A 23,801-nucleotide genomic window follows, 5' to 3' on the forward strand; every position below is an offset into this window, starting at 1 on the left:
TTGCCAAGAGACATCAGCGAGTCCCACCAGAAGGCACACCACTATAGGAAAACACTCCTTTTTTCTCTGGCACATGATGCTATTTTTGTATTTAAATTAATTTGTATTAAATTAAATTAAATTTGTATTAAACCCCCCTATCTCCCAATACACTAACTTTATTTTAATCTGGGATAATGAGGCAGCATTTTGGCAATGGACAATCATTCAAATTTAAATGTGTTGTTGTTGACAGTTGTTAATTGTTTGTCATCTGAAAGATTTTCAGTTGTTGCATTTGAAATTTTTCTTGATAGATTTCAGTTTAACAAGAGTTGTGCATTTTCCATCAAGGTACACCTTTTTACTAACCTATGGCAAAGAGCTTGCTAGTGTTTCTGCAGCTACAGAACACAAGTGAATTCCTGCAATGAGTGTGAAAATCATCTCAGGTGAGGAAGCTCTGACAGCTTCAAGATTGGAGAAGAAAGCAAGCAAATGTGAACCAGTGTCAAGACTGCAGACATCTTTTGTTCTGCGTGCAAGGACTTTTGAGTTTGGATTTTGAGCTCAGATTTTCTTTTTCTTTCTTTATTGTATGAATTTGTCAGATGGTTCAGAATCAATTCATGGGAGCAGAGAGCGGTTGGGAAATGGAGTGAACAAACTCAGAGAAGAAACCAGATCACGGATGAGTGGCATGTTTGATTTCTTTGACCTTTCATCATTGCGGAAGGAAATTTTGAAAACGACTATGTATTTTATTGGGACTTGTAATTCTTCTCATGATTGAGCCATGTTTGCTTTAGTGCATACAGCAAGACATGGGCAGAGCAGCCAAAGAGGTGTTTTTCTGTGAAAACAGAAGAGGGAGATGTCAGAGTCCAGGGCATCCCTCTGGGTGCCCTGGGAAAGTCACAGACCTTGGCAGAGAGGCCTGGGACCCGAGAAGGAGGGTGTGAGGTCTGTGCAGGGAGGTTTGCCTGGCACAGAGCCCAGGAAGACACAGTCTTTGATTTTGGTCCATGAGAAAAACATCCAACACAGAGAGGAATTACAAGTCACAAATGTGTAACAGAAAGTAGTGTAGTTTATCACCATGTGGAAGATTTTGTAGTTTTGGGATTTTTAGAATGTAGGTGCAAGGGGACAAGTTGGAGGAATTAGGGTGGAACCCTGAGTCCTTCTCCTTTTCCCTTGGCATCCATTTTCTGCAGTGACGTGGGCACAAGATAGTTTGATGGGATTGGGTCAAAGTAGAAATTACTCTTCTAGTGTAGTTACTAGGCATTGGTATGAAATTGTAAATAATAGACACGTAATTATCTGTACAAGAGGCAGTGACCTCCCATCATGGGGGAAGTCACATCGTGTCCAAGCTGCTGTGAACTTCTTGGCTGGACACGTGAAGAATTTGTAAGATAAGAATTAATAAACAACGTGAGAAACCAAGAAAACCAAGACTTTGAGACTCCACTTCATTTTTGTGCCAGACCAAAAGCCTTCAGAGGTCACAGAGACAGAAAAAGACCCACTTGAACCACCAGCCTGGAATCTCGGGGGAGAGAAACAAAAAACCCGAGAATACCCACATGCTTTACAGACTGACCAGAATATTCTTTTTCCTTTCTGTTGCTTAGTCATTAAGTGCCTTGAGTAGAATTTTTACCATATGGCTGTGTATTTTAATACTTACACATAAAAAACCCACAGTAAGTAAATTACATGAAATAAAAATGTTGCCTTCTACCCTAGAATGCTTTAAAAACAAATTCAGATCCTCCAAGGATTAAAAGGCCACTCTCCTATTGATGCAGCATCCATCAGCTTGCAAGAGTTCCATCAGCATTTCTGAACAGATCAGAGCTAAATCCATAAGGCACCAGAGTCCTCCTTCCCCTCAGGGTGATGGTGGGTGGAAATAACCATCTCCAGGGCGACTTCTTCAAGGGTGATGAAGCTCTCTCCAGCATTTATTTTAGCAGCTGCCTTCTCTTTTTCAGAAGTGCATCTCTAAGAGCCAGCTAAAACAAAACAAGAGGGGAATATTCATGTGAGGAGTATAATAACTGAGAAAACACAGTTTAAGTTACAGTTCAGCTGAGAGGTTAAGTAAAATTGGTGTTTTGTGAAGGAGTATTACAAAACTGCTTTTCAAGGGGGAAGGAGGAATTTTTTTTACAAGTGTCATTATCACCCTAAAAAGAAATTATTGTGCTTCAGATATGCTTTAAGATAGTAAAGGAGCTAGCTCTGGTCGATAGCAAGCAGGTTATTTTATCTTACCACCAAAAGGTGCAGCAGAATGCAGCACCATACAACTGTGATCCTCCAACCCACTCAAAACACTTATGGTTAACAGACTGGTGCTGTAGCCTAACTTTCATGGGAAAAAAAGTAGGAATAAATGCTGTTTAGCCATTACATTTGAATTTCAAACAGCAAGAAGGACAAAAACTTTCAAGACTTTTTTTAGAATAACTGAGCCAAGTATAACTGTAAACAGCAGCTTCCTTAAAGAGCCTGGATTGTTCATTTGCAGACTATTTTGTGTGTTTTGTGAGCTGGTTTCAGTGCTGTCAGCCTTAACTGAGGTGAGGCACAATGATGCCAAATAAACATGTACAGAGAATATTACTCCACATCCTCCTGCTCAACTCAGAAAAACTTCAGATACTCTCTACTGAGTCTACTAACAGTTCCTGTCTTTCCCTTCCTAAGGCAAGAAATTGCAGAGAAATATCATTTGGATAAAGTGTATGATCCTGGAAACAACTCAAAGTTCAAGCAGCATGTAAACACTTCTACGAAACACAATCTGGGAAGAAAAAACAACTGGACCACTGGCTTATTCTACAAGTTTCTTGAACAAATTTGGATGAGTTACTAACACCTTGTAAAACCCTGGACTGGCAGGGGCTTCACCACTGAGAGCAGCATTAGTGTGCAACTACTGTTTAACTGAAGTATTTTTTTTTTTTCTACAAGTAGCTAATAAATAGCATTTGCATCTATTCCTCAGAAACATTTGTGACAAGCTATTAGATGACCTCCAGGCCAGGACAGATGAGTCTGTGACAGAAGAGTAACAAGAGAAAGGCCAGAGACTATGAAGAGTGAACCACAATCTGCAAAGTAGCTCTTCCTCTGGGGCAGGACTCAGGCAAGGCAAGCCACAGGCTGCGTTACAGCAGCCACACCTCAGAGCAGAGGGCAGCACACTCGTACCACACTCGTATCACAAACTGCTGCTCACAGTACCCCATCCACCTCCAACATGAGACATGAAACTTTACCTGTTTGTCCCTAAAGGAACGCTTGTTCTTGGTCCGGACACTATGGCTGTATCTCATCATCATGAAGTTCTTGTTCTTCTGCTTTTCTTTGTTGGAAGAGCTGGCAAATGGGTTAATTCTGGTTTTCTTTTTCACAAATTCTTTTCTGTCTGTTTTTCCAGCCTAGAAGAGAGTGTGATAGAGCAACATGGGGTTGTTTTCCTTTGCCTACCATCAGCATCACCTGCCTGATGTAACAGGTTCTGTGGTGGTAACAACAAATCTGGGACAGGATGACTGTGCTCATACATGCCTTCTCCCATACTGACTGCATTTATTAAGTCACAGTGAAAATTGAGTCTGTTTGCATTTTCATGGTCACATGTGACCAGCAGGAGATTGTTTATTTGTTACAGCAAAGATCCAAACAAATCACCTCTGAAAACCCACATGGCAGCTGGGCACCTATCTCAGATATGCAGCCTCAGCATTTCCTCCTGCACAGGACAAACCCAAACCCAGAAGGACAGGATACAGAACATGCCAGCTCCTCACCTTTGCAGTGGCCAATCTCGTCTCCTTGTCCGACTTGGGCTTCTTATGCAGACGTTCAATATCTCTGAGTGAAAGCAACTCCCCCCTACACACAAATCCAACAAATGTCACCACACAAAACTTCATCTGGCAAGGAAGTTTCATCCTTTGTCTCTCACCCATCTTAGGCCACTGCCTAACCATGAATTTAGACACAAATGTTTCCTGTTCCCTTCAGGCTGTTCCTCACGTGTGGGATATCCATTACAAAACTCACCCACTTATTTTTAAAGTCCTACTTTTTCACTAAGTTTAAGAAACACTGGAGCTAAAACCAGGCGGCTACTACTACAAAACCCCCCCTCCCATGCCTCTTGGTCTGAACAAGTCAAACAGTCTCAGGCCTTCCACAAGCTCCTCATGTCTTTTTTCCCAGGTATAAGCAAACCCCCAGCCCAGGATACATTCTAGGCTCTGGCTGTCACCAGGGGACACTGATCAACAACAGAGCTCTGTGCCCTGTTGCAATCAAGAGCTGCATCAGCAGAGGACAGGTAAGAAAAAGCACTCAACAGCCCATATATCCTACCTGCCCTCCTCCTCCTCTTCATCGTCTATTTCAATATATTTCCGCTTTGCAGCTTTGCCAGGTGCAGAATTAAGCTCTTTGGAAAGCCGGGCAAGACGTATTTTCTTGAAGTCTTCCTGAGTTAGCAGCCTGCTTGTACTGACTGCTGCAGCTTTGGCTTTTCGTTCCTCTATGGGCATGTTTTTCACTTTTTCTGCCTTTGGGAAAGAAAAAGGCGTAAAAGAATCAGAGTTTTGCACACCACTCCTGTGCCAGAATCCATGATCCTTGCCTCCGAAATACACATCATGCAATGGCAATATTGTTTGAAAATGCTACAGTCAAATGTCAGGATTTTTCTTTTTCTTATATCCAACATCTAGTTGAATGGAGTACATGCACACCAGATTTTGGGAGTACAAAGTCAGCTTTCACCTGATTATCACAGCTCTGAAAGCATTGAGCCCTGAGTGGTAACTCCTCCTCCTTCTCCCCTCCCACCCTAACAATGTGTACTTCAGCAGCACTGCTGAACAGCTCTTCAGCCTCACTGCTTCAGGACAGCTCTGAAGGCCTGGGTAGGTGTTTAAGAGCAGCTACATGAGGGTGAAGAGCAAGAGGGTCTGGTCTGTGATTAACAAGACTCATTTGTATTTGGCATAGAAGACACTTGGAACTCACTACTTGTTGCTGCTCCTCATCTGAGGAGTGATGCACATCGATCCATTCTCCATCGTCATTGTCCTCCTCCTCACTCAGACTAGCACTTTCCCAGCCATCTGCTCACAGAACAAGTACAGAGCTGTTAACACAGATTCATCTTCACTACCCAGACTGGCAATAATTCATGCTTGGATCACCTGCTCTTGCTACCTTTCATTTATTTCACCCATCTCCTAATTGCATTGTGCCCCAGGACACAAACCATCCTATGCTCTGCAAAGCTCAATGCTCATCTCCAGGGCAAGATCCTGAAAACAAGGTGCATTTGGGACAGCCTGAAGCACCACAGGAGCTAATAGACACTGATTACACTTCTCAGTAATAATGTTCCCCACTCCCAGTCACCTAAACCAGGAAGATTTATAGCTGTGTCAGTTAAGACAATCTAAGCATTGCTCTCCACTGCCGTGCTGCCTGATGTGCTGAAGTTGGCTCAGTATTACAGTGGTCACTACTCAGCCTGTCCCATCAGGGCCTTCACTCCTCCAGCACAGCTCCTGCAGCACCTCCAAGGCACTCAGATTTCATTTGCCAAACTCTGCCTTTCTTTTAAAAACTCTTCTATCTCTTCTCCCTGATGCAGGCAGGGGTTCCAGGGTGTGTAAAGCATTCACACAGGAACTGAATTAAATAAGCCAAATATTATATCCAACTACTGTTTTGGTGTTCTATAATATTCAAAAGGTTTTAGCTAGGAGAAGCTGAACACAAAGTTCACAGCTGCACTGTCTGTCCCTCTGCTTCCCCATCTCAGTGTGTATCATAAAAAGCAACACAAGGGCAGACACGTGCGAGCCAAGGCACAGCACGGCAGGAAATGAAATGCACAAACGCCAGTCCCATGTCCACATAAAATTTTAGTGATAGTGATGCCCAAACCAGAATTTTTAAAGAAGAAAGGCCAACCTTCCTCTCGGGTTCCTCCCTTTTCCTTTTGATCCTCAACCTCCAGTACTTCTGCTCCTGGAATGTAGTCTTTGGCATCCAGTTCTCCATATTCATGAATCCTGGCTTCCACGGAGGCCTCTGTAGGCTTACCCTGTACATGAACAAAACACACATTAAGCAGGCAGCTATTTTAATACTCACAAATCCATGAAAATACCTGGAGGAACAGGAGGGTGTGGGTCCAAAGACCTTTCCTTATTTCACGTGGCAAAGTTTAATTACTCAAGTTGAACATGTCTTGGAAAACGGTTGAACTTCAGGAGCACAATCTAACCATGATTGTTCTCCAGTTACATGAACCTGAACTAAGGAAGTGTGGATAGCACACCATGTCCAAAGGCAGCAGGCAGAAGAAGAACACAGACCTGCAGACTTGACTCCACCTTCTCAAGAGGATACTGAGATAAATTCTCATCGCTTTTGAGCACATCAGTTTTTAGTGAGTGCAAAACACGTGAAACGCTTACCCTGAACTTCTTCTGCAGCATCTCTGGATTCAGAGAGCGGAACAGGTGGATCAGGGTCCTTGCAGACATCATCACATCTGCCCAGAAAATGAGAGTCAGGAAAAGAGCAGAACTCTAAAAGCCCACACAGATCACCAGCATTTACAGCCAACTCACATCTTCTCTGAGGTTCTCACTCCCTCTGATTTCTCTGGCATAGAACAAGGTACATCCTCAGGGCTAACTCTTCTTAACAATCCTTTCCCTTGCTTTATTTTTGTCAGTTAGCTCCCATGCCATAACTACCCTTGACTGTTTTGTCTCCCATGGCTACACACTCCAAATAGAGAGATGTGACCCAAATGCTGAAGATGTTCTCAGCCCATAAAAAAACAATTAGGACAGCACTGCCACCAAGGCTGTAACTGGAGACCACATAACACAGGAAAAAAAGGAGTTTAAAGTCATATCCATGTAATATTTACTTTTATTTTTATGTGTCTTGTACTGAACAAGGTCTCGGAGCAGATCTTCAGTCATGGCTAAGGGACACCTCGCAGTGATTTCTTTTATTGCGTTGATTCTAAAAACAGGGAAAATTAATTATTTTCTCAACACCAGTTAGGAGAAAGTGTCACTTACAGACTGAATTACCTGAAACTTCAAGAACCTTATACAGCATTTATACAACATTTGGTGTAAGAGCAGAAAACCATCATAAAATACTTCCAGTAAAAATACAGAAAGTTGAAGCTAACATGCTTTTAACTCAAGCAGCTTCTTGAAAGAAGTAACTGGAATAAGTCTGAAGTGGTTTAAATATATATATATATATATATATTACCACATTTGGACTTTGACATGACTCATACAATTCTATACTCACCCTACAGTCATCACTTCCCCAGAATTCTTGTCTGTGACAAAGTTGTTGGCAATGGTCATCAACACTGACTGGATAATCTGAAAATAAGAAAAAAACCCACATTATTTAATAAAAACTTTACACACATAGATATTATTAACAGACAGATCCTTTTTCATAGAAAGACACATCAGGACATGCCAGTACAGCCCACAATTGTTTTCTAAACATGAATTTTCTTGCAGAAAATAAAACCAATATCTTCCCCATCCCCCCTTATGAAACAATGCCACAGAACTTGCAAAAATTGCTGTAATTACCATAAGCTTTTCCAAACAATCTGACCAATTCCCTTTCCCTCTCCCCACATCCACACAGTCAGTAGCATTTCCATGCTGGCCTGCTGCTCATTTAACATCCATCACAGGTGGAACACTGACCTCAGGTGGTACCAGCTGATGTGAAGCCTGTGCAGCAAACAGAAGAATCCTTGTCACTTCTGGAAGAAAAGCAGGAAGAAGATGCCAGAACATATTGCTACACCCAATAAACACATCCCTTAAAACTCAACAAGCTGCTCAGACAGTCCCAAAACCATTCAGACTGAACCTCTTTGGGACAACTGTTTCTCCCCTCCCACCAAGCATTAGGAACTCCTCTGGCCTCCACACAGCTGCAATATCCAACTAAAGCAAAAGGAAATGCCCCAGAACTGGAGTCAAACACCAGTAAAAGGAAGCAGCATAGGGCAATCATGCTTAGCTTAGTTAGTCAGGATTAGGCACTCAAATTCCTTTTACTCCTTTGCTGGAGCTTCTCAAATCCTCAGGTAAGGAGCTCTGGGTGCACACAGCCTGCACAGAAGTCCAAAGCACTTGGCACTTCTGGCAATCAGGGACTTGTGCTTTTGTCCACACTGGACTACTCCCTCTTCCCACCAAACCACTGCTACCTGTCCATTTTCATTGCCACTTTCATCAAATGCCTGGACATGAGACATGAGGGATCAGCAATACCCAGAGTAGCTACTTACCCCTCTGATGGGGCTGGAGGAACCTCTGCACAAAGGGGTAAAAATTAAAAAGAAAAAGCTGCAAGGCAAATTGTAACTTATTATTTTCTTATTTTTGAACTTGAGATCACCTTCATAAGCTGATACACAGTAAAACCATCTCATTCTAGTGTGCTTGCCAAATGCTCCAGATTTTACAGCAAAATGTTGTCTCCTATGTTGAGTTTGATGTTTGTGGGACAAGGGAATGAACTGTACCAAGATAAATACAGCTGCAGTCTCTCTGCACTAGTCCTTACCACTGAAATCCTTATATGCCCTGAAACTGCCCAACTTGGACTGAATTACTCTTTACCTAATCCAGTGCAAATGTTTTGTTACTGGATAGTCCACACAAAACACTCCAAGTGCAGGAGCTGCCAGTTTCCCTCTTGTTCAGCAGCACCTGACTGACAACTCTGTGGCCAGCATGAGCAGCTTCCCAGGAAGGTCTTGGAAGCACCAACTGTTCTCCCCTATTCTTTAGGTTCAGCTCAGCTATTCCAGACCAATACCTTTCTCTAGGAGAGCTCACTTAGTACCAAAAAGACCTTTGTGCTACCACTGTGCCATTCCATGAGGCCTACTGGCAACTCCCTGACCATCCTTAGGCACTTTTGGACATACAAAAAAAAATCAAACTTTATTTCCCAGAGGAACAAGGCCAGAACACGCCCACACCCAAACCAGGCTGGCTAACTAACAGACCGCCATAAAATTATCTAAGTACATACCTCATGTATTCCAACAAGCCTGGATATTAGGTCCATGTGCATCATCTTCACTTCAAATCGCTCCTTGCAGTTCTCCAGCTGCTTCAGTAGTTTCTCAGCAAAGTCTGGAAGAAGCAAAAATGGATTTGCAGTAGACTGAAATAGAACAACACAGAACTCAAATGGGTGATGGTCAGAAGAGGCAGTGTGATTTGTTCTTATTTTGAAGCCCCAGTGCCCTTTCAGAGGAGAAATTCAAGGTGACCCAAGCACTTATTCCAATGGGTTATTTTACTCCTCATACACCTGGAAGAGCTGCTGTACACAGGTGCAGCAGAGGAAACTGGCACCATAAGCATTGAAGACTAAATTTTTAGATACATTTTGTTTGATCTGAGAAAACTTACATCCCTAGAGGTCCACTGGAACAGATGAAGACCAAATCAAGTCCTGTCAGACTAAAGCAAATTGCACTAAGAGAATTCACTGCACACTCACCTTGGGGATCATGAATCAAGTGAATGGCAGAGAAGTTGAACACCTCTGGCTTGCTCTTCTTTTTATGCTTCTGCATGGGAACAAGAGCAAAAGACATTTCTCACTTTCTATGAATAAAGTGCTTCAGTTTCAAGGTTGCTGTCAAAAGACTGCTGCCTCTTCAAGAAGATTTTAAAAACTGCCCCTGTCTTCAACCACACAGCATTATCTGCCATCTGCAGCTAAACAAGCAGGGCAACAACAGGACTTTTTCACCAGAACGATAAAGCCAAGATGATGGGAAGTCAGACAGCCCTCTCCTCACCTTGAGGACCTTCATGGCCTTCTCCAGTTTCCTCTTGCGCTTGGTGGTTTTCTTGTTCGTGGCGTAGCGCATCATCAGATCCCTGGCCGTGGGACCATCATCCTTGGGGAACGGACACAACCCTCAGGTGACCCAGGCAACCACAGAAACAAACCACCAATATTTTTCAATACCACATGCTCTGAAAACTATCCCTCTTTCCTAAGTGTCAGAACATGTAGGCACCACCTATGTAAAAATGAAAGAGTTCTCAGCATTTCTCTTTTAAAAGACATTCTGCCATCACTTGGGTGTAGCTGTCAGACACTGAATTGTTTGGGAATCACAGAAACAGGCAGGACAGTGAAAAGCACAGAGGCAGACAGACAGGCAGAGCCAGAGTCACCAAGAGGACAGAACCAGCAATGGGTCTGAAAAGCAGAGAAGGGAATAAATATTTGGTCGCAACACTCACCTCAGACTCCGACTCGCTGTCCTGCTTCTCATCCTCATCTTTCCCAAGGAAGAACTTCAAACTAGCAACTAATACCTGAAAAGTAAAGGGAGTTCATGTGGGGCAAGCTGGCAGAATTTACAGCCACCCTACACCCACACTTTAGGCTGTGCAGATTTAACCAGGTTTTTTAGTAGGCAGGGATCTGATCAGAAAATAAACCAAGTTACAGCCTGAAAGCCACAAGTGTTTTACAGACTCAGACAATTTTAGCTGCCCATCATCACTCAGAGACAACCAGAACCAAAAAAGCACCTGAGTTGCCACAATTCCTGGAGCAAATTCAAAGCTGCCAATCTTCTTTTTATCATCCTGCAAAATCATTTCCATGTAGTTGCTCCATGGCAACATTGTCAGTAGGCCCTACACAGGTGAGAGCCAAGATGATGCTCAGAACTCTCAACCTGCATTAATTCAGATCGTTTTGCTAGGTAGGTTTTTAGTTTTGGTGGGCTGACTTTCATTGAATGGAACCACTTTTGGACCTTCACAGGGTACAAACTTGTCTCAAGACATAGTACAAGTTTTTAAAGCCCCCAGAGCCAATGCAGAAGGCCCAATATTCAGTCAGGCCCCAAGCAGGACAGCTGCTCTTCTCAATGAATCAAAGGCTCACAGTGCTGATATTCAGGAGGTGATATCCTGACAGTCTGTTCTGCAGAGCAGTGAAAAGAACATCCACGCTTCCCACACCAGTCTACATCTATTACAAGAGAAGCTGCCAAGCTCCACATCCTCCCATGAATGTTATTTTGAGAATTAAAAGAGCAACTGACAAATCAGTGAAGTTTGTTTGCTATAACAACATATTAAGTTACATCCACGTGAAGAATGTAGCCGAGGTAACATCCAGTGTTATCCGTGATTTCTGTTCTCACCTTGGTCACTTTGGAAAAGCAGGCAGTTGTGATGACATTGACAGTTTTGGCATCATTCCTGGAAAAAACCAAACCACATCTTTTATTTCATGTCTGGCAATCTCACGTTATTCTCAGAAAACTAGTTCTCAGCAAATATACAAATAACTCATTTTGCATAAGACATTAATCCTTCTCAGCTAAATTTCTTGGCACAAGTCACAACTCCACTAGGCTACAATTACAAAATCTATTTAAGTCTCTATCCCCTGCATTATGTTTTGGACTACATGCCACCAATGATGCCCCTGTGCCCCACAATAAACAAGCCTGCCAGACCCACCAAATATTCCTTCTGTAAAGCTCCACCATCACATCCAGAGATATCTTGGCAGCAGTGGGATGGCTGTCCCTCAACATTGTGTACATGAAGTTCTGCAGTGCCTAAGAAAGAAGGTGAAAACATGATTTCAGAGGTCTCCCACAACAGCAGAGGAGGTGAGTTCAGAGCAGACATGAAAGCCAAAGCACTTACTGTGTTCACTTTATTGTTTTTGTGTTTAGCGTTGACATTCTTGATGTCGGTGACAATGTGAGTGTACAAGGTCTGCAAGGGGAGAGGTGACAGAGTGACACATAAAGAGTCAACACACCCTGTGCCCTGGCACTGACAGGGCACCCAGCTGCTCATCTCTGAGAACATCACTGAGTTACAGCACGAGAAAGAACAGTAAAGTGCCCTGTGAAGACTCATGTATTGGAGAACCATACTGAGTTTACAGTACAGCAAAGCAGGGCAATGAACAGCATCAAATATTGCTTCAAACCCTGTCCCTGCTTCCTTCAGGCCTGTTCTGACAGCCAAGTGTTTCACCTGCACACACAACCAAACTGCTCAACCCCAAACAGGACGAGCCCACAACCTGCAACAGCAGCAGAACTCAGTTATTAGTCCAACACAGAGCTGGAGCCCTGCCTATTTAAACTCCACTACCCCAAGCAAGCAGAGAACAGCTGCTTATTCTGCCAATACCTCTGGCAGGCTGGTCAAAACCCACCGAAGAGGCAGGTTTTTGTCAGCCTGGCTCACCTTTCGTAGCAGTTTATCATGACACCGCAGCAGTTGGAAAAAGAGCTCCAGCAAACTCGTGGGATGTATCAGGTTCTTGTTCCTCAACAAGATCAGAGCCTTACAGAAGGTCTGTAAGAGATCCCAAATTTCACACTTCCCTCCAGCTTCTCTTTACTGACAAGCAAACAGCAAGCTCTCAGCTGGCACAGAGGGCGGGGTGGGACCGAGCCGGGGTCTCACCATGCGCAGCTCGGGGTCCAGCACCGTGTGGTAGGTAGAGAGCAGCTCCTTCAGCTGTTGCGGGAAGTTGGCCATGTGCTCAGGGTAGCAGTGGGCAACCTGCGAGGGACAGGGCAGGTGAACGCTCTAGAGCACGCTGGGGTTACCTCGCGGGCCTGGCGAGGGGTACCCCACTAGTAAATTTAATTGTGTGTCAGTATCAGTCACTGAGGCCGGTGCCAAGAACAGGCTGCCATAGCCGCGGGCTCACCTGCGCCAAGAACATCAGCAGCTCCTCCAGGTCCTTACTGGGCTTGTCTGGCTGGAAGGTGAAGATCTCCACATGGGACTGGTAGTGGTGGTACTGCTGCAGGAACTGCGCACACATAGGGAACAGCGGCAGCTGAGCAACACCCGCCCGCACCCCCGTGCCCGTCCCGCAGCCCACCCCAGCCACCCCAACCATTCCCCCGGTCCGCACCTCCTCGGTGTAGGAGGTGGGGTCGCGCTTGATGAGGTTCTGCAGCTGGGGCAGGTTGCTGGGCAGTTTGTTGCCCTGGCGGCCCGACATGGTTGCGGACACCGGCACCGTCAGCGCACCACGCGAACATTCAGATGGCCGCCGCCATCTTGACCCTCCCCCAACGGCCACCGCCGAGGGACAAACTTGTGCGGGAGGCGCGCTCCGTCACGGCGCCCCCTGGCGGCGGGAATTAGAAGGGCATTAGAAGGGCATTCTCAGTGAGGAAAATTGATTAAATCTAGTTTTTTGTTTTTGTTTTTTTTTTTTAAGTTTAGCTTTTTATCAAGAGAATAGAAAGCTGACCTCTTCATTTGCGTAGCTTATAATTCCTTTAGGCAACTCCCTGGGTTTTATTCTTAAGGTAAATTGGACTCTATTAGAAACCTGAAAAAAGGGCAAGCTGTTACTAAAGTTGCTATTAGGGCACTAAGGTGTTTCTCTGCACTGGTAAAAATATATTTCTATATTTTTTCAATGAGTTAAGCAGTAGTTGGGGCTGCAGAGTTCATGGACAGGATAGAATTGCACCTGATTGCTGGGAATTTGGAGATGGGCACCTCTTGGCTCTCTTTTGCTCTTGCTGCAATCAACCCCAGCTTTTTGTCCCATCAAGAGCTGTAGAGTTGGAGTTTTTACAATGTCTCAGAAGTTTTACTTGAAGACGTTTAATGTATTTGATTGCCAACGTTTACTTTAAACTCCGTGTCAATTTCTGGCCCTTAATGGCTGTAGGGAATTTGTCTTCCTGGACTTAATAGTCGTAATTTTGTAATTAAGAACAGGGTCAATGCTCTTTTCCTAAAAAAAAAAAAAAAAAAAAAAAAGTCTCTAAGCCCAACAGAAATATTTATTTCTGGGTCATGACTCATAAATTATTTGCAGACTTGACACACAGGAACTGTGTTGTTTTGTTCAAGGGAACAGGGGGATGTTCCCGTAATGGCTCAAGAAGTGCACAGTCACTTGCAGCTCCAGGGAGAGAAGAACAGTCCAGCTGATGGTGCTGATGTGAGGTATTTGTGTGGAAACAGAGGCTTTTCAGCCTCAGCTTTGCTTGCTGTGGCATTCCTTTGCCTGCAACACAAATATTTGTTTCTTCCTCTGAGGGGAGGAATTGTCCAAATCATCATTTAAAGGTCAAACCCAGCAGGTGTGTAGTAGTAACTGAATAGGAAAGGTTTGTTTGAAATGACAAACTGGCTTCCTGAAGGCTGCTTGAATGCTCCCAAATATTTGGAATTAAAACCTTTCCATGTCTTACAAGGATTAAAGAGGTGACATGGAAAAGAACTCTAATTTCTCCCTCTCAGGCTTTATTTCATAGCTGTGACCTAACAGCTTGTAACATCACAGCATTCCAAGACCAGGGAACACCAGGATTTTGAAGATGGAAATTTCTTTGAGATAAATTTCAGTGAGTTATACATGCCCAGTGCAATACTAAGGCTGCTAAGGAGCTCTTTGCTCTTGGTGTTTCATTGAATTGGCTTATTTTTGCCTGAAGGGGTGGGGGGAAATGGTATTTTTACAACTTTGTTTTTCATAATTCTGATATAACATCAGAATAATTTGTGTCGATCCCTTTTTATACCTTTGCACTTCAAAATTTGGCCCCACAAGATATTTTCCTTTAGGACAAACACCTTGCACTTGAAAGAATATCCCCCAGATCACCTGTTCAAAAGTACTTTGTTCAGGGGTGATAGAAACTTCTGACCTGTGGACTGCAGTTTCAACAGTTAATTTAGATGATGTTTGGATTCTGAGATTCTGATCCTGCACTGATTGGGAAGCAAAGCAGCTCAGTGATGCAGAGCTGATCCTAAAATGACAACCAGTTCAGCCTTGATCTGTCAGAGGTTCTGCAAGTGCATGGAAATGCTTCTATTTTGGTATTTTGGGAGACGTTGCCTGTAAATATAAGCAGTTATTTAGGGAAAATTTGATTAACTGTGAAAGAGAAAAGAATATGATTATAGGTTTGGCTTCCTTTTATGCTTTTTTATTGAATTAGAATAGAACACACAGACTGATGCAGAAAAAAGTTTATTGGATGTTACATTAACAAAACTACAATTGTGGGAATAAGGTTTTTGCTGTTGCATTATTCCAATTCTGAACCCTGAACTAGGGTCCTATTCTAGTAATTTATGTTGCATCCATAGATATTTTTTTTTAGGTTTTAAATGCAAGATGAGGAACAAGTAAAGAAATTTGAGCCAACTTGATTTTTTTTTTTTAACCACTTGAACCAGGAGCAGGGGTGGAAGAAGAGAACAGTATGAGTAAAGCAGTGGGGAAAGTGAAATGCCCAACACCTCCCAGAAGAGTTGAGTGTTCCTGGCACAGCTGAGGGCTTGGCAACTTTGCAAAACACTTCAGGGTAGCGGCATCTTTCAATCTTCTCTGAATCTGGGAGAATTGGGAGCTTACAGATGTCCAAGTGCTAGAAGGGTCATCTCATCTTTTCTCTCAACTATGGTTTTATAACTCTCTTTTAAGGGCATAAACGCTGCTAATGTCATCAAACACTTTTGTATGAAGGTTGTGCAGAGGTCACTTTAGGTTGCTCAGGGAGGGAAGGGCACAGACACTCCTGCTGATACCTGTGGCAGCCTTGCTGGGAGGAGACAAGCAGGGGACTGCTCCCCCAGAGCAGTAAATCAGCGTTGTTCCCTTCACTTCAGGGCACTGACTGCCTTAAATCTGCTGGGGATCTGCTCTATGTGGTCTGAAACACAACATGGCACTGCAGGTATGTGCCAGGGACACGAGAAGGGAGACTGACAGCCAGGAGCTGCTCTGGGGAGATGGCATGGGTCTGAGGTCAGAGATGGGGAGAGACAAGCTGGGTTACTGTAGGCATTTGGGGTGCTGTCATCCAGGTCCTGTGGTGCTCTACATACATTTTGGATAGGAAGAGGGGTGCTCCAAGGCTCTGGCACAGCAGAGAGCCCAGCTACTCAGAGAAGCAGGAGGCTGGTGTCAGAGCTGCTGGGACATGCCTCACCTCCCCGTGGTACAGGAGGGGCACGGGGGAGCTGTAGCACTGGTTCCTGTCGTAGGTGTAGCAGGTCTGTGGCTCCTCACAGGAATTGCCCTGCTGGGCCTGGTGGATTGCCCCACCCAACTCGATTTCTACGGGCTCACAGTTTTTGCAGCTGGAAGAAATGGAGAATGGAACAAGTGTGAGAAGTTAGATGAAAAAAATGCCTCTGCTGAACCCCAAATCTTTTTTGCTTATCTGCACATAGAGCCAGGAGAGTGCTGCACCCTTTCTAGGTGTTCCAGGGGAACATCTGGCCCTCCAGCACCTTTTAGAGCTGCTGTGGGTTAAGTCTTGGAAAGTGAAGTTAGGAAATAAAACTACTTACAGGTCACTCAGGCGGTAGACAAACTTGGTCCTAAGTGGGGACAAGGGGTCAGAGATGTTCTCCCGAGCCTTCAGGGGGACTCTGCAAAGGTGGGAAGAGAGTCACTCTCATGAAAACTGCTTATTAAACAGATTCTGCTCTGTTGTGAGCAATTCTACATTCTCATTGTCTTCTACAGGTAAGTTTCATTCTGACCCTTTTCCAAATCAAATCCCAGGAACAGGAGATCTTGGTCCTCTGCACCCTCAAAAGGCAACAACCCTCCCCAAGAGGACTGCAGCAATTGATGTAAGTGCCACTTGCAAGGTTACAGGATTGAGAGTGTTAATTTTTGTTAAACTCTGAGCTAGCAGACACTTGAGGCTGATGGGCAGGGAAGTTTAGTTAATGGTTCTCCTGTTGTGAGCTCTACAGCGCTCCTGCAGCTCTGGGACTGAAACTGGTCCTTGTTTCCCAGAGACACAAACACTTCTGTTAGCTTTGTGTGAGTGGAGAGGGCAGGACAAAGTCCTGCTCTTGAAGTGAGCTCTGTCTCATGGGAGATAGTTCAGGCATAAACTGGTAGTTTATCAGTTTAGGCCTAAACCGGTAGTTTAGGCATTAACTATTTTCCCAGGATTTCTGTCAGGTCAGGAAGTCAATCCAGTGTCACAGGCCAATCTGGTTTCAGGTTAGATCAACTTTTGACAGGTCATTATCTACTTCCCCAGCCTATTTTGTGAAGTTACTACTGGTCTGTCTAAAACCAGTGCTTTTTGTATCTGAAGGGACAAACACCAGAGAGGTTCATGTGAGGCAGAAAAGCACTTAGCAAAGCAAAATGCCCAGGATACCACAGAAAGCAGCCCACGCCAAAAGCTGTTCACTTCATCAGTGCTGGGACATGAGAAACAATGCAAAGCAAACTCAGATAACATCTCCTGCTCACCATCTCTATGAAATACTTGGCTGCCACTTACATGATGCGGATGTTTCTTTCCAGGACTTCTTCATCAGGATTTTCTTTGGAGGGCACAAACCTTGAGGTCACTGTTACACACTGACACTTATTGTTGACCAGCACGTACTCCTCCTCCTCAGGACTCACTGGATAACCTGTAAGCACAGGACAGGCAATTCCAGAAGCAAGAATAAAATCCTTGAAAGCTGCTCTAGCAGATAGCCAAGGGATGAAAATACCAGGAATGCACCATTGCGGCACCTGGACTGATTATAGTTGAGGTTGCAGCAGGTACAAGTGACTCTTTTAGCAAAGAGGAGTTCAGCTGTCTTCCTGCTCAGCTCAGTGTGCTGATGTACGTAGGTGTGGTGGGACTGGGAAGGACAAGATTAGGACCCTAGACGCTGTGGCTGGTGAGGGACAAACATGCAGGGATTGCTGGTAAAATGGGAAGAAAGCCCAACCACACCTGGTGACTGAAGTGCTCTTCTACTAGGAACTGGTTATGCAATTCCTCTGGCATGCACCAAGACTACTCCAGCAGTCCAAACCCCAGTTTGGACCCAACCTCTAAATAAATGTCTCTGACCTTGCCAATGTGGCAGATGTGTCAGTTTTCCTTGAGTGGTATCTTGTCCTTCAGGTTCCTGGGGGAACAGCTGCCAAAAAGCACAGGAGGACTCAGCAAGGAGGCAGCCCCTGACGTGGCAGGGAAAGGCAGGTGGCCCTGATGATGCTTGTGGTTTGCAGGGAAAACTCCAGTCCTGATTTACCTCTCCAAACTGCTGCTTCTAGCATGCTACTCGATATGAAACTGACTCAAAGCAGGCTAAAACGTGCCAGGTGTCACTCAGAGGCTTTTGGGGGGTTCCTGATGTTGCGCAATGCTGCCTTACTGTGAGTAAATGGATTTAAAATAGTTCATTCTTTGCTGCTTTTTTTCCCCCAACCCAGACCCTCAGGTCTCCACCCATAACAAGCCAGCCTTGCTTTTTCGTGTTGTTTTTACATCCCTCTTTATTGCTAAATGCTGCTGACATCAAGTTCATCACTCTGCAGCATCATTCTTGCTACAGCAACCTTCAGCCTGCTTAGAAGTACCAGACCCAATGATTTTTGTCATATGGGGACAGTTTGTTTTGGTCTCAGATGGATCTCAGTTCTGGGGACTCGCCTGCTCTGCTTGTCCCTTGGTTGAATCACAGAGAGAAAGAAGAAACAGGCTGCAAAAAAAGGTGGGTTAATCATGTCTGCAAAGGATTTTGGAGTTACTTGGACTTAAAAGTTTTGGTCCTTCCTTCCCCTATAACATCCTGGTCTTATCTACTTCCATTCCAGGTTTTCTGAGATTGGTACAGACACCATAGCTGTGAAGAAGAATTTACAATACTTATTGTAAATTACTAATTGTGTAAAATGCTACTAATGGTACTAATTGTGTAAAATGGTGCCTCATTGACCCTAGAGTTGACCTGCTGGTTACAAGTGCTGCTTCTGTGGCCTTTGGCAGCAGTATATCTGCTGGGTAAGATTCTCTATGGAGTTCCTAGCTTGAGAAGGAAATCACTTTCCTAGCTTGTTCTCCAAGCTTCTTCTCTGCCAACTCATCATTCCACATGAGCTCTTCCCTCTGATGCAGAAGCCTCCCAGAAAAGCCTCCCTAGTCCCTGGCTCCTTGTCTTGGCCTCTCTTTTGGCTCAAGGGAAGTCTCTGGCATTTTGTCCATCACAGAGCTCTTCCTCTGCTGCCTGTGCTGTGTCCCACATAACACTGTGTGCAGTTCTTTCTAAACCCTTCATCCAAAGCCAATGTTCAAGTCAGATCCTACTGGCTTTTGGGTTGTCCCAAAACTTCTCAGAGCAGGCTTTAATTCTAAAATTAGATTAACACAATCTTATGCATATGCAGTTTTTTCTGACTGCTCTAAAAATACTGCCCTGATTTAATTCCTTGTTATGCTCTTGGCTTCACTGTTAAAGTTACTGGTGCTCCATCAATTTTTCATTTAAGATTACAATGCTAAAAAATGTAATTTTATCTGCAGTTTCTCCATGTGTCACCCAGTGAAGTCCCCTCGGGGAAAAGGTATTTAAATGCAAAATTTGCTAATCCTGTTCTAAATATCCACAGGCTGGACTTCCTGGTGCCTGAGTTACTGCACTAAGCTGTTCCCTCCCTCCTCAAATACTTATGTGGCTGCGTGTTGGACAGAATTTCTCATCTTCCAGTATTGCACTGTCCTTTGATACACTGTGAAGCCCAACAGAATTGCCTGGGGTATGCAATAATAATTATAATAACATAATAATAAGATGCCCTCCTCCACAAGCTGCAGAAAATGCAGGGATGCAGCTGGGGGATGGTTATCCCTGAGCACGGATTCCATCCTGCACACCAGATCCACCACGTGCAGCAGGATGGATTCAGACTGCCCAGACACCTGAGAGCCACACTGAGCAGTGTGCTAGGAGAACAGGCCGAGCTCAGTTGGAATCAAAGAGTTTCTAAGGAATTCAGTGGAGTTACATGATAAGCTACAGTTTAATCAGAATAAATTGGCTGTAGCTGTGTGGCTGGGATTACCAGGAAGATTTTGGAAGCCTTTAGATCTAGCAGGTAAGCCCCCTAAGGACTGCAGAAAACCAAGCATGCATGTTTGGAGTTTACTGCTTCATAAACCTGATAAAAAATGGCTCATTATCAAGTCTGAGATTTGGAGCTAATCATCACTGTATCCTCCAGGCAGCAATTAAAACCACACTGTTCTGATGCAGAAACACCCTGAGGTGTCCAAGCACCACTGAAGCATGGCTGCTTGAGTGGGCTTTGAGGTTTAGCCTCTGACTGTTAGAATAATTCAGGGTAAATTGCACAAAACTTGCCATTGATGTCTTAATCCCAGCTTCCCATCTCTTAATTGCTCACCTACCTGCCACAAGGATGATCCCCAAGGAGACGGCCAAGGCAGCACACAACGACAAAGAGCTCCTCATCTTGCCCTTCCTTCTTTTGGAGAATGTGAGGGGAGAGCCTGACTCTGCCTATAAGGGCGTGTGCAAATTGGTTTCCTAAAATAAACAGCCCAGCCAACACTGGGAAATGTGGCTGGGGACTGAAACCAGGTGTGTTAATGCACCAAGACCTCTGGCTTTCGGAGGGGAAGGGAGCAGGGGGTTGCACTTTTATTGTGCTTTTTTCTGTTCTTCACCAACAGGCAACAGGGCTGCTGAGCACAAGGACATGCAAAAACAGCCCTGAGAGGACATCTTGCCATCAGGGCTGGTGGATGGCAGACAAAGTCCAAGGGCCACAGCTCTGACTCCTAATTTTGAGAAATCAGACTTAAAAATCCCTTGAGTCCTATTTAAAAACAAACAAACAAACAAACAAAAACAACAACAACAAAAAAAACCACAAAACACTTCAGGCTTCAAAATCAAAATCCTGTTTGGAGCAGCTGTGTGCAAACCTGAATTAAGGGCTGGACTTGCCCCCAGAGAGCCTGCAGTCAAAGCAGGACAGGTGGCAGGGCAAGGGTGAAATAGGTAAAGCCACTGCAGCCCTGCCCACTGCATTGAGGAGTTCATATTCTTGTGAATGGAAAAGGGACTCCATGGGATTTGGGGTTTATGAGAGCTCCTGAGTCAGGTGCCAGGAAAACCCTGGGGTATTGAACATCCAGACTTTTCCTGAAGGAGGGTAGTACTGGAGAGGGCCTGGGATATTTTTTTTTCTTCTTTTTTCCCCCCAGATTTGGGATCATTTGTGTAACTTCTAAAGAGCAAATGTAGCCTATAATGGCCAGAGCTGTCTTGGTAGCATTTCCATGTGTCATGTACAGAAAAAGACATTTTCTAAGGGAAGACCAAGCTTAGCAAGGGCCTAGTTGCTCCCTCCAGGCTTCTTTAAGAGGCTGAACTCTTTTGACAATGCTGCCAAATCCTGGTTCCTGTCACCTTGCAGGATGTCTCCCTTTTTCCAGACCCTGCTGGGTGGGTCCCTAAGTCCAGAACTGTTCCAAGCCCCTGGCGGTGTGCTCTGAGCTTTTTCCCCAAGCACAAACCCCTCACCCTGCAGCTGCATGATGCAATGAGCTTTCAGGTTACATCAGCAATGCTCGTGTGCAAGGGGAGTGTGGGACTTGGGGGGGATGATGGGTCACAGCCAGCTCCTTGCAGGGCATTGGGTTCTTCCACAGTTCTTTACAAACCTTGTGTTCTCATTAGGGATCTGTCTGTAGCAGAGAAAAAATGTGAGGTTGTTTCCTTTCCCATCTCAGAAAGCATTGCTAACAGTTTTATGCAGCCCTCTCTCTGAGACAGGGGCAAGATGATCCCTCTGCCTCATTTTTGGCAGGAGGTAGAAAATAAACCTGGCTGACCAGTGCTGGTAGGGATGTCTATCTAAAGTACTGTTTGTTTCGGTCACCTTTTTTTGTAAGTTTTTTTTTTAGAATTATACAAGAAGGGAGGACACCATCACCAGGACAGAGAACATGCAAGGAAGGCTGGCTCTGATCTGTTTTGCCTAGATGCACTAACAAAAATATGGCACTGGGAACATGCAAGGAGAGGATTTTCAAATGTCAAGGCAGAGGCTGAGCAGAATTATATCTGTGTCCTTCTGTTCACTTTGGTGGTTTTCCCTGGCTGCTGGCGCTCAGCGTATCTGGATTTCGGTTGCTAAATCTACACGTGTGTGTGCAGTGCTTTGGTCTGGATATGATGACACGAGAGCTATTTTCAGTCCCTTCAGCCACCTGCATGTATTTGGGGATTTCTAGCTAGATGACAAGCTCTTGAGAGGAAGGTTTATGTTATGGACTGTTATTTTTTTATGGATTACCCCTGTTTTACTGGATGACTTCTAGAATTTTATCTGCATGAATGGGTGTTTGCCAACGTGCTGCATAGGGAGCTGGACTCCCAACCTCCCTGCAGGTGGCTAGAGGTGGAATAATTGAGAATTGGAAAAGAAGTGGGAACCAGCCCTTTGGTTTCAGTCTCTGTTTACGTGTCCTGTGCTTTCAGTTGTCCTTGGACATGCTGAACTAGGATTTTCCAGGTAAGAAGCTGGGTGAGTTGGACAGCACCAAGGCACTGGGCCTCTCCACATAACACACCATCCATGAGCAGTGCGCCCTGCACTGCTCTTTGCTCCTCCTTTCTCACCTGGAAGCAAACAGAATGGTGCATCTGAACAGACCAGCAGCAGTCCCTGATTGTTGTCTCATAGCAGTGATTCCACAATGCTTACAGCAAACTGGTTTGGCTTGAGCAGCTCCTGGTGGACTGGATCAACTCATGCTGGAGATCATCTCCAGCTTCACCAGAAGTGGCTGATGTTTCCACTAAGTCCTGGAGAATGCTTGAATAGAAACAGATTGTTCCCTGCTCTTGGAAATTAACTTTGGGTGGGGAAATATGTCAATTCCATTTAAATCCAAGAGAGTCCAAGTGGAAGTTAGTATGCTAATTTTTGAAAGGGCAGACTTGAAAAAAATTAGGTCAAGTAAGATGGAAACTATCAAGGTCAGGGACATGAGAAAGGTCTGGGTTTCTCTAAGTCAGAGCTGCAAAAGTTACCTGGAATTTTAACCTGGCAGGAACCGGCTGCAGATGTCTCTGCACGGATTCACACAAAAAGCCAGCCAGGACTGAGCAGCCAGATGACAAGACTGCTCCTTGTCCCCAGGGACAGTTGTATTTAGTGGCTGAGTATCAAGCGAGGATTTCCACCAAGGTACAGCTAACAAATGTAATGGATGCTGTGTGTCTCCAGACCCAGGTTATTCTTGTTGCTTTTTCTTCTACAGGCCTGTATCCAGGGAGGTGTGGCTGAAAACTGGCAGGGACAGATTTGGAAATGTGGTCTGAGGCAAAAACTATCTTTGTGCAGGAAAGCTTTGATGCAAAGGCGACCATGTGAAGAGTCTGAGTGTGTCAGAAAGTGAGAACTGAGACCTGTTTGCCATCAGACTGATCAAAATCCAAATGAATCACCAAAAAGTGCGTAAAGCTGTGCACCCCACTGTTTCAGCTAATTTAAATATCTGCTTGACCTGGGGTTTTTTCCACAAGAAGGTGGACAGGAGCATTTATAAATACACCTGCACCTGTTCTGTGGTGAGGAAAAAGCCCCTGCACTTGTGTGCAGAACTGCTCTTGCTGGGACGTGTCTTATGCCTAATTTATCAGGCTCTGGGTTTCCCAGCTTGGACTACACTAATTCCCGAGTCTAATTACTCTGTTCTTGTGGCAGGGCTGCCTGCAGCTCATAAAACCAGACTGCTTCCCTGTGGCTCAGTATTAATGTAATTTTCCCTTGGGAAGGGTGGGAGGCTGGGCTGGTGCTCCCTCATGGCTGACAGAGACACAAAAACACAGGATGACAATGCAGAGGTGAGTAAATACAGGCTG

The 23,801-nt window shown here is 44.7% G+C and overlaps 2 protein-coding genes across 2 annotated transcripts; both read right to left on the reverse strand.

Annotated features, from left to right (window-relative positions):
* Positions 1-682: 682 nt before the first annotated feature.
* On the reverse strand, positions 683-13,751 carry SDAD1 (SDA1 domain containing 1). The gene is made up of 22 exons (XM_083861106.1): positions 13,027-13,751; positions 12,817-12,921; positions 12,567-12,665; positions 12,345-12,455; positions 11,790-11,861; positions 11,598-11,698; positions 11,276-11,333; positions 10,359-10,433; positions 9,905-10,006; positions 9,601-9,670; positions 9,124-9,227; positions 8,372-8,429; positions 7,779-7,837; positions 7,360-7,436; positions 6,959-7,056; positions 6,495-6,571; positions 5,986-6,118; positions 5,038-5,135; positions 4,378-4,574; positions 3,810-3,894; positions 3,276-3,437; positions 683-2,003 (listed from the first exon to the last, which is right to left on the reverse strand). Exons 1-22 carry the CDS (start codon positions 13,114-13,116, stop codon positions 1,953-1,955), a joined length of 2,082 nt encoding a protein of 693 aa, XP_083717232.1. The 5' UTR covers positions 13,117-13,751; the 3' UTR covers positions 683-1,952.
* Positions 13,752-15,098: 1,347 nt separating this feature from the next.
* JCHAIN (joining chain of multimeric IgA and IgM) lies at positions 15,099-20,454 on the reverse strand. Its single transcript, XM_083861611.1, has 4 exons — positions 20,312-20,454; positions 17,402-17,537; positions 16,443-16,523; positions 15,099-16,229 (listed from the first exon to the last, which is right to left on the reverse strand). Exons 1-4 carry the CDS (start codon positions 20,373-20,375, stop codon positions 16,028-16,030), a joined length of 483 nt encoding a protein of 160 aa, XP_083717737.1. The 5' UTR covers positions 20,376-20,454; the 3' UTR covers positions 15,099-16,027.
* Between the last annotated feature and the right edge of the window lie 3,347 nt (positions 20,455-23,801).

This window comes from Zosterops lateralis (assembly GCF_965231275.1).
Source record: "Zosterops lateralis genome assembly, chromosome: 5".
In the NCBI taxonomy this organism is placed as follows: domain Eukaryota; kingdom Metazoa; phylum Chordata; class Aves; order Passeriformes; family Zosteropidae; genus Zosterops; species Zosterops lateralis.